The sequence below is a fragment of the Eriocheir sinensis genome, chromosome 24 (genome assembly GCF_024679095.1).
Source record: "Eriocheir sinensis breed Jianghai 21 chromosome 24, ASM2467909v1, whole genome shotgun sequence".
Lineage (NCBI taxonomy): Eukaryota > Metazoa > Arthropoda > Malacostraca > Decapoda > Varunidae > Eriocheir > Eriocheir sinensis.
Genome location: NC_066532.1, coordinates 4,218,907 through 4,234,705, shown reverse-complemented (window position 1 = coordinate 4,234,705; position 15,799 = coordinate 4,218,907). Strand labels below are relative to the sequence as shown.

The 15,799-nt window shown below is 42.8% G+C and overlaps 1 protein-coding gene across 5 annotated transcripts in view; it reads left to right on the top strand.

Moving 5' to 3' along the window:
• The window catches only part of LOC127002795 (neurotrimin-like), a 176,029-nt gene extending 161,433 nt beyond the window's left edge, over window positions 1-14,596 (top strand). For 3 of the 5 annotated variants that reach the window (XM_050869000.1, XM_050868998.1, XM_050868999.1), the window contains exons 10-11: window positions 9,429-9,506; window positions 9,884-14,596. In XM_050869000.1, the coding sequence (XP_050724957.1) occupies window positions 9,429-9,506; window positions 9,884-10,035 (230 nt within the window). In that variant the 3' untranslated portion in view covers window positions 10,036-14,596. The remainder of the gene's footprint in view (window positions 1-9,428; window positions 9,507-9,883) is intronic. The other 2 variants (XR_007756549.1, XM_050869001.1) reach the window with 2 other exon arrangements.
• Window positions 14,597-15,799: the final 1,203 nt, after the last annotated feature.

The following is a 15,799-nucleotide window of genomic DNA, read 5'->3' as shown; positions in this document are numbered from 1 at the left end:
ATAATAATAATAATAATAATAAAAAGAAGAGAACGTTGAATAAGAATGATAATAAGAATATGAATAAAAATAACAATAACAATAACAATCATCAGCGCGGTAAAACACAACCCCAGACAGACAAACAGACAGACGGGCGGACAGCCACAGCGTACGAGGATGTAATCTTTTTCAGAGTCAATGTATCTTAATTTCGGCGAGGCTTGAGGCTAACAACGTCTTTCGGATGCTCTCGTTATTTGTTGGTTTTTCTTCGCATGAGTAAAACCGCATCTCTTGTTGTGGCTGGAGGCGCTGGCAGAGGAGGAGGAGGAGGAGGAGGAGGAAAGGGAGAAGGGAGGGAAAGGAATGGTAAGGACGGACAGGGGAGGGGGCGGGGGAGCAGCGGTAAGCAGGGAGAAGGAAAGGAGGAGGAAGGGAGGAGAAGAAGGGAGGGGAAGGGAAGGGAAGGGAGGTACAAGGGAGTAGGAGGAGGAGGAATGAGAGGAGGAGGAGGAGGAGGGATGGGGAAAGTAGAAAGGAAGAGAAGGAAGGGAGGGAAAGGGAGGTACAGGTAACGGTAAGGGAGGGGGGGGAAGAGGAGGAGGAGGAGAAGAAGGAAAGGGGACGGAAGGGGTGGGAAGGGGAGGGAGAAGGAAGGAAGGGAAATGAAGTACAGGGAAGGAAGGGGATGAGAATAAGAGGCAGAGAAGGAAGGGAGAAGAAGGATGGGAAGGGAAGGGAAGGAGAGGGAAGGGCAGGGGAGGCGGAGGAGGAGGGATGGGAGAAAGAAGGGAGGAGAAGGAAGGAAAAGGAAGGGAAGGGGGTGGTGGAAGAGGGGTTTGGGGAGGGCGCAGAGAAGGAAGGGAGGGAGGTAAGGGGAAGGAAGGGGAGGAAGGGAGAAAGAAGAGAGGGTAGGGGAGGGGAAGGAAGGGAGGGGATGGAAATAAGAGGCAGAGAAGGAAGGGGAAGAAGGATGGGAAGGGAAGGGACGGAGAGGGAAGGGCAAGGCAGGAAGAGAAGGGAGAAGAAGGAAAAGGAAGGGATGGGGGTGGTGGAAAAGGGGTTTGGGGAGGGCGCAGAGAAGGAAGGGAGGGAGGTAAGAGGAAGGAAGGGGAGGAAAGGAGAAGGAAGAGAGGGGAAGGGAGGGGAAGGGAGGGAGGGAGAGGGAAGGGCAAGGGAGGCAGAGGAGGAGGGATGGGAGAAAGAAGGGAGGAGAAGGGAGGAAAGGAAAGAGAAGGGGTTTGGGGAGGGCGCAGAGAAGGAAGGGAGGGAGGTAAGAGGAAGGAAGGGGAGGAAGGGAGAAGGAAGAGAGTGGAAGGGAGGGGAAGGGAGGGCAGGGCAGGGGTCATGTCCTCTGGCAGACTCGCTGTGGCTTTGAGAAACTTATTTTTTTTAGTAACTTTACTGAAGCCGAAAGATAGAAAGGTGGAGGAGAGGAGAGGAGAGCAGCCCCGCCCCGCCCCAGGCCACGGACAGCCCCGAGACACAGCCGGGGCCATCGTCGTCATCAGCCCGGCTGGTGGTGGTGGTGGTGGTGGAAGAAAATGAAAATGATGAAAATTGCAGAAATATAACAAGGAGATATAATCCGGAATCTCAAAATAGAAAAAGAACAGAGGTCACTAATTCTATGTCCGGTTCTTGGGATGACTCGGTACGAATCGATAACTTCAAAGCACTTCAATTCGTTTTTCAATTCAAGCTTCTTTCTCAGCTTTCTAATGTCTCAAGTTGAAAGAAAGGACAGTGGATCGCAAACTACTTACAACTTTTCATCTTTTTTTCATTTTTGCCTTGTCCTTACGATGCCTCAGTATGAATCAACACCTAAGAAGCCCTTCAATTTGTCTATTTACTTTCTTCCACTTGCAAAGTTTCTAATGACCCAAGAAAACACAGAAAAAACAGTCAATAAAACCAGACTTTCCACTTCTTCTTCTCCTTGTTCTTTAGCTTACTCAGTCTGAATCAACAGTTACGCGCGCCTTCACTGTCCGTCTCACCTGCTATTATTGTTCGGGGCTTTTAACTTTTCATTCCCGTCCCGCAGGTGACATTCGTTTTTATATCTCGCGGACGAGGAGGAGGAAGAAGAGAGGAGAGGAGAGGAGAGGAGAGGAAAGGAGAGGAAAGGAAAGGAAAGGAATGAAAGGAAAGGAGAGGAAAGGAAAGGAGAGGAGAGGAGAGGAGAGGAAAAGAAAGGAAAGGAGAGGAGAGGAGAGGAGAGGAGAGGAAAGGAGAGGAGAGGAGAGGAGAGGAGAGGAGAGGAGAGGAGAGGAGAGGAGAGAAGAGAAGAGTAGAGAAGAGGAGAGGAGAGGAGAGCGGTAACCTTCAAGTCGATCCCGTTACGTTGGAATATGCAAGGGAATGAAAAAAAAAGGAAAAAAAAAAAAAGAGTTGCATTCGTTAAGTTTTCACGAGATTTCGAGTTCAAAATGCCAAGTCTTATTTTACTTCCTTTTTTTCTCCATACAACTTAAGAGACATGAGCAAAAGAAGGGAATGAAAAAAAAAGGAAAAAAGTTGCGTTCATTCAGTTTTCACAGGTAGATTTCGAGTTCAAAATGCCAAGTCTTAGTTTAGTGTCTTATTTTACTTCCTTTTTTGCCGCAAACAACTTGAGAGGCATGAGCAAAAAAGAGGGAATGAAATAAAATAAAAAGGAAAAAAAGTTACATTTGTTAAGTTTTCACAAGTAAATTTCAAGTTCAAAATGCCAAGTCCTAAATTTAGCCTTTCTTTTTTCTTGCTGCAGACAACTTAATAGGCATAAGCAAAACAGGGAATGAAATAAAAAAAAAAGGAAAAAAGTTACATTCGTTAAGTTTTTCTTGCTGCAGACAACTTAATAGGCATAAGCAAAACAGGGAATGAAATAAAAAAAAGGAAAAGAGTTACATTCGTTAAGTTTTTACAAGTAAATTTCAAGTTCAAAATGCCAAGTCCTTAGTTTAGTCTTTCTTTTTCTTGCTGCAGACAATTTAAAAGGCATGAGCATCGAGGAGGAGAAGGAGCAGCAGACGCATTAATATGTACAGACGATCGTCCAGACACTAATTGCTTTAAGTGTTACGCGAAAGGCACAATTTTTTTCTTTAACCTGAAATTTCAACGACTCTTGTGAACTTTAGCGTCCCTCCTTCACACCCTTGATTACTGGGGATCTGGTGGTGCTCGGGGAGAAGTTTGAAGTCTCTCGCGCTGACTTCATGTTTCATGCGTGTATCTCCCCTTATAGCGTATGCATTAGGTTTATACATTGATTCAGTCTCTCTGTTTCGCCTTGTCTCTCCCTGTTCTCAGTCGTCTGGATTATTCGTTACTCTATCTATATTTATCTATTTATCTCTCAGCAAACTGAATTGATTTTTTTCTCGCTCTCTCTCTCTCTCTCTCTCTCTCTCTCTCTCTCTCTCTCTCTCTCTCTCTCTCTCTCTCTCTCTCTCTCTCTCTCTCTCTCTCTCTCTCTCTCTCTCTCTCTCTCTCTCTCTCTCTCTCTCTCTCTCTCTCTCTCTCTCTCTCTCTCTCCGTCTCTTTCTTCTTGTTCTCATTCGTTGTTGTTTTTTAATTTCTCCATCTAAAGTTGTTTATTTATCTTTCTGTCTACTAACTATCTCCCTACCTCTCTTTCTCTCCTCTGATTCTCTCTACCTCTCTTTATCTCCTTCACTCTTTCTCTCTACCTCTCCTTCTCTTCTGTTTTCAATCACTTATTCATTCTCCATCTATATTTATTTCTCTCCCTGTCTCATTCATTACTACCTCAACAAAGCTTACCATCTCTTAGCTGGATTTCTGTTTCTCTTTGTCTCTTTCAGTCGTATGGTTTATTCATTACTTCCTCTACATCTATCTATTTATCTATCTCTCTTTCTATTTACTATATAATTCAACAACCCGAATGTCAACAAGTAGTCATGAATAATCGAAGTAGAAGCCGGTTCCCTTTACTGATATCCACTCTCTCTCACGAACACACAACGAATACCACCACAACACACCTCAACCTTCTCCCTCACTTCTTCAACCTTTATAGTAAACACCATGACCTAAATCAACGCAAAACAGACCAAACTTGTGTGTGTGTGTGTGTGTGTGTGTGTGTGTGTGTGTGTGTGTGTGTGTGTGTGAAAACGTGTGCAATGTGAGTGCGTGAATTAGTATTGGTTTATGTTATGCGTGTGTAGGCGGCGCGCGTGTGTGTGTGTGTGTGTGTGTGTGTGTGTGTGTGTGTGTGTGTGTGTGTGTGTGTGTGTGTAGGAAGAGAAGGTGACGTCATAGCGGGCGTGTGTTGTAAGGGTATCAGGACACCTCTCCTCCCGAAATTGACCCCTCTTTCGGCCACCTCTTTGGATTATTTTTAGGAGCAGCGAGTAGCGGGCCTTTTTTATTATTGTCTCCCTTCTTTATGCCCTTGAGGTGTCTCCTTTGTTGTAAAAAAAAAAAGTGAATGAGTATGAGTGCAAGAATGAGAGGGTGAGGGAGGGTGAAGAACAGTGAGTGACGTGTCGGTGGAAGTAGCATTGGTTTGTGTATTTTGGGTCTCTAATGACGGCCGCCAGTCAGCCGCCACTCACCGGGCCGCTCCACAATGGCAAGGAAGGCAGAAGAAAACCCGTCGACGCAGTAATTGACAGGGACGCGAGGGGGAGGGCGATGCGTACCGCCTGCTCGAGGGAGGGACGCTGCGGCCGGGCGGGGTTGGGTTAGGGTGGGTTAGGCTCCGGTCCCCGATACTATGGACCACTTTCACAGTCCACTAGATTAAGTTTGTAAGCTCCCCAACCAAACTCAAAATACTATGAAAATTCCTTGTATGGTGTTTGGGGTTGACATAAAAAAATACTACGAAAATTTTTGTGTTTGTTTATTTTGACAAAAAAATACTACGAAAATTCCTTGTATGGTGTTTGGGGTTGACATAAAAAAATACTACGAAAATTCCTTGTATGGTGTTTGGGGTTGACATAAAAAAATACTACGAAAATTCCTTGTATGGTGTTTGGGGTTGACATAAAAAAATACTACGAAAATTCCTTGTATGGTGTTTGGGGTTGACATAAAAAAATACTACGAAAATTCCTTGTATGGTGTTTGGGGTTGACACAAAAAAATACTACGAAAATTCCTTGTATGGTGTTTGGAGTTGACATAAAAAGGGAGGGAACTTTCAAAACAACGAAAATTCCTTGCATGGTGTTTGGGGTTGACAAAAAAATACTACGAAAATTCCTTGCATGGTGTTTGTGGAAAGTATACGAAAATCTTGTATGGTGTTTGGGGTTGACAAAAAATACTGAACTGTCGAACTTGTATGGTGATTCAGGTTGACATAAAATGAGGACGAAATCCCTTGCCAGGTGTTTAGGAGGTTAGTATAAAAAAATACGAAATTCCTTGCATGGTGTTTGGGGTTTGAGCTGAAATAGACTGTGGACAACTGTCGCCAGGTTGACTAAAGGTTTAAAATGACTTTTATAGCGCTACGTAAAAGCCATGGGGAACTGAACGAGCAAGAGGCAGTGTTGAAATGATGAAACAGAACATCATCAAACATCAAACATCAATCATCATCATCGAACATCAAACATCATCATCAAACATCAAACATCATCATCAGACATCATCAAACATCATCATCAGACATCATCAATATCATCATCAAACATCAAACATCATCATCAGACATAAAACATCATCATCAGACATCATCATCAAACATCAAACACCATCATCAAACATCATCATCAAACATCAAACATCATCATCAAACATCAAACATCATCATCAAACATCATCATCAAACATCATCATCAAACATCATCATCAAACATCAAACATCATCATCAAACATCATCATCAAACATCAAACATCATCATCAAACATCAAACATCATCATCAAACATCATCATCAGACATCAAACATCATCATCAATCATCATCATCAAACATCAAACATCATAATCAAACATCAAACATCATCTTCAAACATCATCATCAAACATCAAACATCATAATCAAACATCATCATCAAACATCAAACATCATCATCAAACATCATCATCATCATCAAACATCAAACATCATCATCGAACATCAAACATCATCATCAAACATCAAACATCATCATCAAACATCAAACATCATCATCAAACATCAAACATCATCATCAAACATCAAACATCATCATCAAACATCATCATCAAACATCAAACATCATCATCGAACATCAAACATCATCATCAAACATCAAACATCATCATCAAACATCAAACATCATCATCAAACATCAAACATCATCATCAAACATCAAACATCATCATCAAACATCAAACATCATCATCAGACATCAAACATCATCATCAGACATCATCAAACATCATCATCAAACATCAAACATCATCATCAAACATCAAACATCATCATCAAACATCATCAGACATCATCAAACATCATCATCATCAGACAGTAGCCTACGACATATGCCTTCCCCAATCTCTCCATCCTGCTCCGGCAAATGTTCTACTTCCATGTCCCCGCCTGGTCCTCTGTCTGTCTTAAATTCTACAATACCTGCGTTGCCAATCTGTTACTTTGGCATCAATTCCACGCATAATATAACCTCCCCAGCAGGACTTATAAATTTACGACTGGTCCCTATTGGAAAGTGTCAAAAATCTACTTGATCAGAGCTTCCGCATCCCAGGTTTTGATATAATGGCGAAACTGCGTTACCTAATTCGATTTTTTTGTTTTGTTTTTGTTACTACGGTAAGTTTTCAACACTATTGCTTGCTAAATTTCTAGCTGCAACGGGAGGGGAATTTGTAAACATGAAATTATGTAATTCTTTGCCGTCCTAATCAACACAACTATTATCTGTTATAAAATGGAACTTATCGTTATCAGTTAAGAGGGTTCTTGTTATAATTATATTAAATTTGGAGGAACAAAAAGCGTAGCAAAACCTAACTTAAGAAAGGGTATAATATGACAGCGTTCGAGTACCGATGCTATTGTGTTGCAGTGGCGGGTCAGGAACGCTCGTGGCCAAATTATTAGCGTCAGCGAATCCTTGAATCCGTCCGGACGAAAAAACAACCCTCAACAAAGTTTCTGAACCCCCGTCCAGCTGCGCCTCGGGGGACGGAATACAAGTCGAGCTAGAGGATCACTTTCGCTTGGGGGAGAAATTTTACTTCACCAACAATTGAATTACATGGAAAACATTACTGGAGGAAATTATCGTTTAGCCAACAATGAATTCCCCGACGCTGAAACTGATATTGCCGCAAGAATGAGGCGTGTGGGGCGAGACATTTTGCTTTACTGTTTAATTATTTGCCTTTGTTCGCATCTATGGTCGCTATTTATTTCATCCTCCGGAACTTGACCTCTCTTTTTGGTTACCTCTTTTGATTTTTTTTTTTTTTTTTTGTAGGAGGAGCAGCGAGTAGCGGGCTTTTTTTTTATTATTGTTACCTTTTTTTTGTGCCCTTGAGCTGTCTCCTTTGTTGTAAAAAAAAAAAGTCATATAAGTAATCTGCATAAATATAAATATCCTCAATTCTGCATTTTTGTCAGTTAATGGCCTTCTGGTAATCCTTATTCATTTATTTAGTTAACCGACGCTTTCGCCTCACACAACAATTATTTCCAAAGACCACAAAGGAGATTAGTCGGATTCTCATGAGTATTTTCCACGTTCATAGGAAATAAGACTCGGCTAAAACCACCAGAATAAAATCAGTGGCCTCAAAAATGCGATGATGTAGGATTTTCAATGCGAGATAAGTTTAGAAACAACTGGAATGGGCGTGGATAAAAAATTAGTCTTGCAAATTATAAGAAAAAAAACTGAAAAGCTGTGGAAAAACAAGTTGCAAAATTCCAAACTGAAATCTTAACGCGGGACACGTATTGTTTTTTCCCCTTTGTCACGTGACGAGCAACGAGAAAAAGACGATAAATGGTTGTGAGTCGCCGTTTGTCCTTGTCACGGCGAACATTCTTTCATAGACACGGCTGACACACACACACACACACACACACACACACACACACACACACACACACACACAAACACACACGGAAAAACAACAATCACAGTTTAAAGATATATATTAATTAGTTTCAAAAGACGGAGCATTACGAGTTTGACTTAATCCTGTTAAAACACGAATATATGAGAAAAATGAGGTACGAAAACACACACACACACACACACACACACACACACACACACACACACACACACACACACACACACACACACACACACACACACACACACACACACTTAAGTTCACAGTGAAAAAAAAAACATTCGCAGTTTAAAAAAAGATACAAATCAGTTTCGAAAGAAGGGACAGTACGGGCTCGACTTGATAATGTAAAAATACGAATAGATAAGAACAATTAGGTACGAACACACACACACACACACACACACACACACACACACACACACACACACACACACACACACACACACACACACACAGAGGAAAAATACAGATTGACATTCTATTGACCGAGTTTAAAATGAAAAAGAAAATGAAAGGTTGAAGTCCATCTTTTGCATGTGGAGGAGAAAGGAGATAGGAAACGAATCAGAATAAACAAAGATAAAGAAATGGTAGCTAGACGGACATTTAAGGAAGGTAAGTAAAAAAAAGGAGGACAAAATAAAGTTAAGGAAGGAGGGAAGGGCAGACATTAGGATTCACCAAAGTCAGAGAAGGCAAACAGGGCACCCAGCAGCGTTGTCAAATTGTCGTACTCTGAACACCGCATTTATCATTTTTAGACTCCAAGACGGTCGTGGCCAAACAAACAACGATAAAAATTTAAAGTTATCGTTAAAACTGTTAAATATTGATCGTTTTCGTTTTTTCTGGTATATTTATTGGTCAGAAACTACGAAAATGCAAAGCGCTGAGTACGATATTTTGGCAACGCTGGCACGCAGAGAAGGTAAGGCCAATACAGTATAAGACACCACTGAACTTGCACTAAACCAAACTGGACCACATTGAAGGGGATACAGGAGTGCTTGGGGATGGCCGTAGTGAGGTTGGGACGCAGTTGAGGGTGTTTGCTGGGCGAGTGTTCGTGGGCGGGAGGATGGACGAGAATATGGACGAAAATGTGGGTGGGTAGGTGGACGAAAAGGTGGGTGGAAAAGATGGGTGAAAAGGAGGGTGGAAAGGTGGGTTTAAAGACTAATGTTGCAATAATGGAGAGCCTTTTGCTGGTGGGTTGAGGGACGGGGTGGTAAGGTGAGGTTGAGGGCATACGGTATAGCTGCGCGTGGCCTCGGTGCTCATATCCGTCGCATAAGCCCTTGAGCCTCCTTCACTGGAACAAAAAAGTGGTAAGGGTGTTGCTTATTGGTGGTGGTGGTGGTGGTGGTGGTGGTGCATCTCATCGGTGTCTCTCTCAGGCCCCAACTCGTGGCGGACTGGCGAGGCGGTGAACGAAGTGCTAACAGACGTCGACCTCATGTTCAGAGAGAAAGAATGTAAGTATGGCGCTCTGGTTCCCCTTCTCCTCCTCCTCCTCCTCCTCTTCCTACACCCTCCTCGTTTTGTGCCTTCACGTAACTCCTTTCCCCTTCCTTTTGCGTCTCGGCTTTTCTTTCCTTCCGTCGGTGTTCCGTTGCCCGCGAATGAATGGTCCGTCTTTTTGGTCTTAGTTCTGCTTTGTTTTGGTTTCGTTGTGTTCGTGTCGCTCCTCTAAAACCAAAACTCTCCTTCCTTCTTGTATGAGTTCCCTTCAAACACCATTGTAGACATCCACTAGAGAGCAACCCAACACCATTTAGACCCTGAGAATAGAGCCAAAACCTCCAAGAAGACCTTACAATGACAAAGGATTCTTCTGTTTGCTCCCCTACAGATAGCCACTCCAAGGACTTGCCCTCCGGTAGGAACACGGCATCGTCCTATGACCACTCCTTCAGCTTCGACGCCGGCGCTGGGACCTCGCCTTCGCCTATCGCAGTGTTGAGCGCGGTCGTGGCATGCGTGGCGGCCCTCCGGAGACTATGATGGCTCTCCAAGACCCTGCAGCGCCTCCCCAGTAGCAGCTCCCCCTTGTTCCTGTGCCCTGTCGCTCTATTCTATCCTGTGTACATTCATATCTAGAGGCGTGTCTGGAGTGTCTGTCTCTGTCCCTTCCTGTCGCCAGTGAGTTCGAGACGCGAGTATTGTGATTTTCGTAGCTCTCTTCATATCCGACAATCACTGTGTGTGCGAGTGCCCCCGCTTATCATCGTAGACCAGTTCATGCTTCGCTCTCCGCTTCGCTTGGCACCAGTTTCTTGTGGCTAGAGAGGGAGAGACAAAGGGTTACGGCTGTACATATGTCTGGTGTCTGTGCTTCGTGGCGTTAGTGTGTGTGTGTGTGCGAGCAGAAGAATCGTTTGAAACACATTCCCCACCGTAGCGGATCTCGTAGTCACCTGTATAGATGCACGCACACCTGTACCCCGACACCCCACACACCTGAGCACCTGGACAGGGCGATCTAACACCCTTGACTCATTGGGTTCTTGAAGGTCAATGTTCCTCGGCATTCAACACGAGAAGATGACGTTAAGAGGTTCACTAGACGCTACCGGAGATGAAACTGCCACTAAGTACACCACGACTCACTGGGTTCCTGATGGCCAATGTTCCTCGGCACTCAACACGAGAAGATAGCGTGGTTATGATGTTAAGGGGATCACTAGACGCTGCCGGAAATGAAACTGCCACTAAGCACACCACGACTCACTGGGTTCTTGATGGCCAATGTTCCTCAGCACTCAACACGTGAAGATGGCGTAGTTATGATGTTAAGGGGATCACTAGACGCTGCCGGAGATAAAACTTCCACCTGGGGGCAGCATGGGCCAAGCGAGTCATACATCACGGCAGTCACCATTGGGGCCGTCCATAAGGCCCCTCAAGAAAGCCTACCCGCGCTACGTTCAGCACATCAAAAAAATACATATAAAAAAATACGCACAGCACGACTCACTGGGTTCTTCAGGATCTTGAGGATATTCTGAAGTACTGGAACCCCAAGTAATTTTTTTTTTACATCAGAGGACACGGTTAAAGGGCAACAAAAAGGGTTAAAAAAAAGCCCGCTACTCGCCGCTCCTGACCTATAAAGAACAATACGAGACATTGTTCAGTGGGTTATGTTGTGGTCACGACTCGGCAGCTCTCAGTGTGACGCCTCTATTCCCATGCATGCCGGCTATATGGACTTGAGGATAAGGTACAGTCGGGCTATTCTGAGGCTACTGAAACCTCAAATGACCTACAACATTACAAGACTTTGGCCACGTCTCTGCAGCTCTCAGTCTAACGCCTCTGTTCCTCCTAATGCTGGTAAAAGACTTGAGGATAAGCAATTGTTAGGTTATTCTGAAGCTACTAAAACCTCAAGTGACCTATAACATTAAGACCTTAGCCACGTCTCTGTAGCTCTCAGTCTAACGCCTCTGGTCCTCCTAATGCTGGTAAAAGACTTGAGGATAAGCAATTGTTAGGTTATTCTGAGGCTACTAAAACCTCAAGTGACCTATAACATTAAGACCTTAGCCACGTCTCTGTAGCTCTCAGTCTAACGCCTCTGGTCCTCCTAATGCTGGTAAAAAGACTTGAGGATAAGCTATAGTCGGGGTATTCTGAAGCTACAAGAACCTCAAGTGACTATAACATTACAAGACCTTGACCATGTCTCTGCATCTCTCAGTCTGATGCCTCTGTTCCTCCTAATGCTGGTAAAATAGACTTGAGGATAAGCTATTGTCGGGTTATTTATTCTGGGGCAACTGGAACCCCAAGTGACCTATAACATTAAGACCTTTGCCAAGTCTCTGCAGCTCTCTGTCTGATGCCTCTGTTCCCATTAATGCCGGGTATATGGACTCGAGGATAAACCATTGCCAAGTTATTCTAAGGCTGCTTTAACCCAAAGTGACCTAGAAACGGCGATACAAGACTTTGCTCAGTGGGTTCCCTTCTGTCTCCACTCGACGCCTCTCCTCAAACAGCCACGTTATGCAGATTCGAGGCTGCACCAAGGCCGGGCTGCTCGGAGGCTCCCTGACGTAGTGTATGGCACGTAGCTCCCTTAAAACTTCGAGGAGGCGACTGTCAAGACCATTAATCCCAGCTTGTTGTAATCCCCGCCGCCACGCACTCACCCTCCCCCTCGCCTCCACTCGCTCCCACTCCTAACGTGCTCACCCACACCTGTTAAGCCGCTAAAGTAATGCAATAACACGATGACCAGCGCAGTGAGTAAGCGGAGACGTGTTCCAGGTTGTCCGTATGTGTGTAGGCGATCATTCTTCTCTCATTCCAGCACACACAGTTGCATATTTCACCTTTCTCGCGTTGCCGCTGTTCCCTCGCGCGTGGAGTCGAAGTGCTGTCGCTGTTTGTCGTGTGTGTGGGTGTCTGCGTGCGTGTCAAATGGTTTATCGTTATTCTTTCGATCTAGGAGTTTAGTTGCCTGCTGTATACACTCTCCCGGACGCGGACGCATTGTGTAAAAAGAAATGTTACTCCCTTTGTAAGTGAAGACTATATATTAGGGTTAAGTTACCGTCTTTTCCATATCCGAATGTTGCTTCCATGTGGTGGCCGATGTGGCGTCCTGTGCTCATGGTCGTGTGCTGGAGATGTTGATGGACGCTCCCAACGTTCACGCCAGCCACCAAACCCTGCAGATGTTGACGCGTGACGATACCCAACGGAACTTTAACGCGAGGGTCGACTAACGTTGCTGCCTTCTGAAAATGGACTCTAGGCGACGACAGGCTACCTTAACAATATCATCTTGTCCTGAAAACGGTCTTAGGGTGACAGAGAGACAACCTTATAACGCTGTCTTGTCCTTGACGTGCTCAAAACGCAATTCACCAACACAACCTTGATACGAGGGGCGAGGAATGATGCTGCTGCCTGCGGAAAATGGTCTAAGATTGACTGAAACGCCATCTCGCAACACTGTCTTGTTTAAAAGTGTGCAAGACGTAACACACAGGCCACCTTGCAACACTGTCTTGTTTGAAAGTGTGCAAGACGTAACACACAGGCCACCTTGCAACACTGTCTTGTGCTAACTAAGTTCAAGACGTGATAAACAGGATAGCAGCGCTACGTCCTCTGACAAGCAGAAAAAGCAGACCTCTTCCTACTGTGCATCGTAAATAGAATATTGTAACAACGTCTGTGGGAGGAAGAGAGCGTTGGATAGGACGACCTCCCCCCACCCATCCACCCACCCCCGCCAGGCAGCAGCACCCAAGGCTCAACGCAACGCAGGATAACTTGTGCCAAAACGAAGCAACCGCAGTATAGGACTTCCCTGTAGGAGCACGCGACCAACCCTTCTTTTGTTCCTTTCTTTCATGACAGCAAAGGAGGCAGACCAAGTAAGGGCCGGAGAAGAAGATAAAGGCTCTCAAAAATGCTGTTTCTATCACGAGTAAGAAGAGCAAAGAGCAGGTTATCCTTTTTTTACAGCAAAGGAAATAGCGCAAGGGAAAAAATAAGGAAACAATAATGAAAAAAAGCCCGCTAATCACTGCTCTAATGTCTCTATGTTTATCTCGAGAGGTGTTTTCCCTTCTCAACACACGCCAGGTACTACAGGTGAATAAACAAGTACAGGTGACGTTAATTATATACAGGTTAAAAATACAAGTTAAAGATTCGGTTTGACCTTAACGTGAATCAGATAGAACTCAAGTAATTCTTTTTTGACCGAGATAAGATAAACAAAACAAACAAAAAATAATAAAAAGGGAAAGAAAGAAAGAAAAGACGAGAGGATGGTTAAAGAGAAAAAGGAAAAAAATGGAGCATGAAGGAAAGAAAGCAGAAAGATAAAAACAAAACAATAAAAAGGAAAAACAAAGAAAGAGAAAAAACGAGGTGAAGGTTATAGAGAAAGGGAAAAAAATGGAGCATAAAGGAAAGAAAGCAGAAAAATAGAACCAAAACAATAAAAAGGAAAACAAAGAAAGGAAGAAAACACGAGATGAAGGTTAAAGAAAAAGGAAAAAAAGGGAACATGAAGAAAAGAAAGCAAAAAGACAAACAAAACAATAAAGAGGAAAAACAAAGAAAGAAAACAAGATGAAGGTTAAGAAAAGGAAAAAAAGATCATGAAGGAAAGACAGCAGAAAGACAGAAGCAAAACAATAAAAAGGAAAATCAAAAAGAAAAAACGAAATTGATAAAGAAAAAAGAGGAAAACAAAGAAAAAATAACGATATGAAGTTTAAAGAAAAAGGAAAAAAATGGACCATGAAGGATAGAAAGCAGAAAAAGACAAGCAAAACAATAAAGCGGAAAAACAAAGAAAGAAAAAAACAAGATGAAATTTAAAGAACAGTAACCATCTCCTTTCTCCTCCTGGCTGTCTGTGTCTGTCTGTCTGTCTGTCTGTCTGGTTGATCCCTGCGTGTTCCATAGGTATAGTGTTATTCTGTAAAGACTCTCTGTACATAAGCTCCCCCATGCAAGGGTATGTTGAAAGACTAACTACCAGACACCTTATATAAATGTTCCTGTTGAAAAATATATGCGGCTATATGATAAATGTGTGTTTGTTTTGTAACCTTATGTGGGGGAGGGGGGGGAGAGGAAGAGGAAAGGGGGGTGTATAGGTGTGTATGTGGGGGGGGGGGGGAGTTGTGTGTGTGTGTGTGTGTGTGTGTGTGTGTGTGTGTGTGTGTTACAGGGAGAGTGAGCGATATATTGAGGGAAGAAAAACGAAAAATAAAGAAACAGAAAAATAATAAGAGGAGGAAATCAAGAAAAAAAATAGAAAAAAGTAAATAAATACAGAGAGAGAGAGAGAGAGAGAGAGAGAGAGAGAGAGAGAGAGAGAGAGAGAGAGAGAGAGAGAGAGAGAGAGAGAGAGAGAGAGAGAGAGAGAGAGAGAGAGAGAGAGAGAGAGAGAGAGAGAGAGAGAGAGAGAGAGAGAGAGAGAGAGAGAGAGAGAGAGAGAGAGAGAGAGAGAGAGAGAGAGAGAGAGAGAGAGAGAGAGAGAGAGAGAGAGAGAGAGAAGAGCCACACCACCTCCCCTCGTCTTCACATGCCCAAGAGTGCCCCAAACACCTGGTCCTGACACGTAAGTATAAATATTAAGTAAGTAGTAATATTAAGTAAGTATTACTAAGTAAGTAAGTATTATTAATCAGCGAAACAAACTCAGCTGGGACACATAAGAAGAGAACACTGAGACGATACTTCCTTCATAAACCCCCCAAAAAAATAATAATAAAAAATGACAAACGAGCAAAGCCATTTCACAAATCCGGATATGCAAGAACCTCAACTAGACAGCATCAAAAATAGAATAAAAAAAAAATACCCACCAAAAAATAAAATACCACCCAAAAAGAAAAAATACTAAACCAAAATGCCAAAAAAAAGATAGAATACCAAAATAAAATACCGAAAAAAAGAATATACTAAAATAAAATACCAAAAAAAAATACCAATATAAAATACCAAAAAAAATACAACAAAAAAAAGAAAATACCAAAATAGAATACCAAAAAAAGAAAATACCAAAATAGAATACCAAAAAAAGAAAATACCAAAATAAAATACCAAAAAAAGAAAATACCAAAATAAAATACCAAAAAAATAAAATACCAAAATAAAATACCAAAAAAAAAAAAAATACCAGAATAAAATACAAAAAAAATAAAAATAGAATACCAAAATAAAATACAAATAAAATAAATACCCAAATATAATGCCAAAATAGAATACCAAAAAATAAATACCAAAA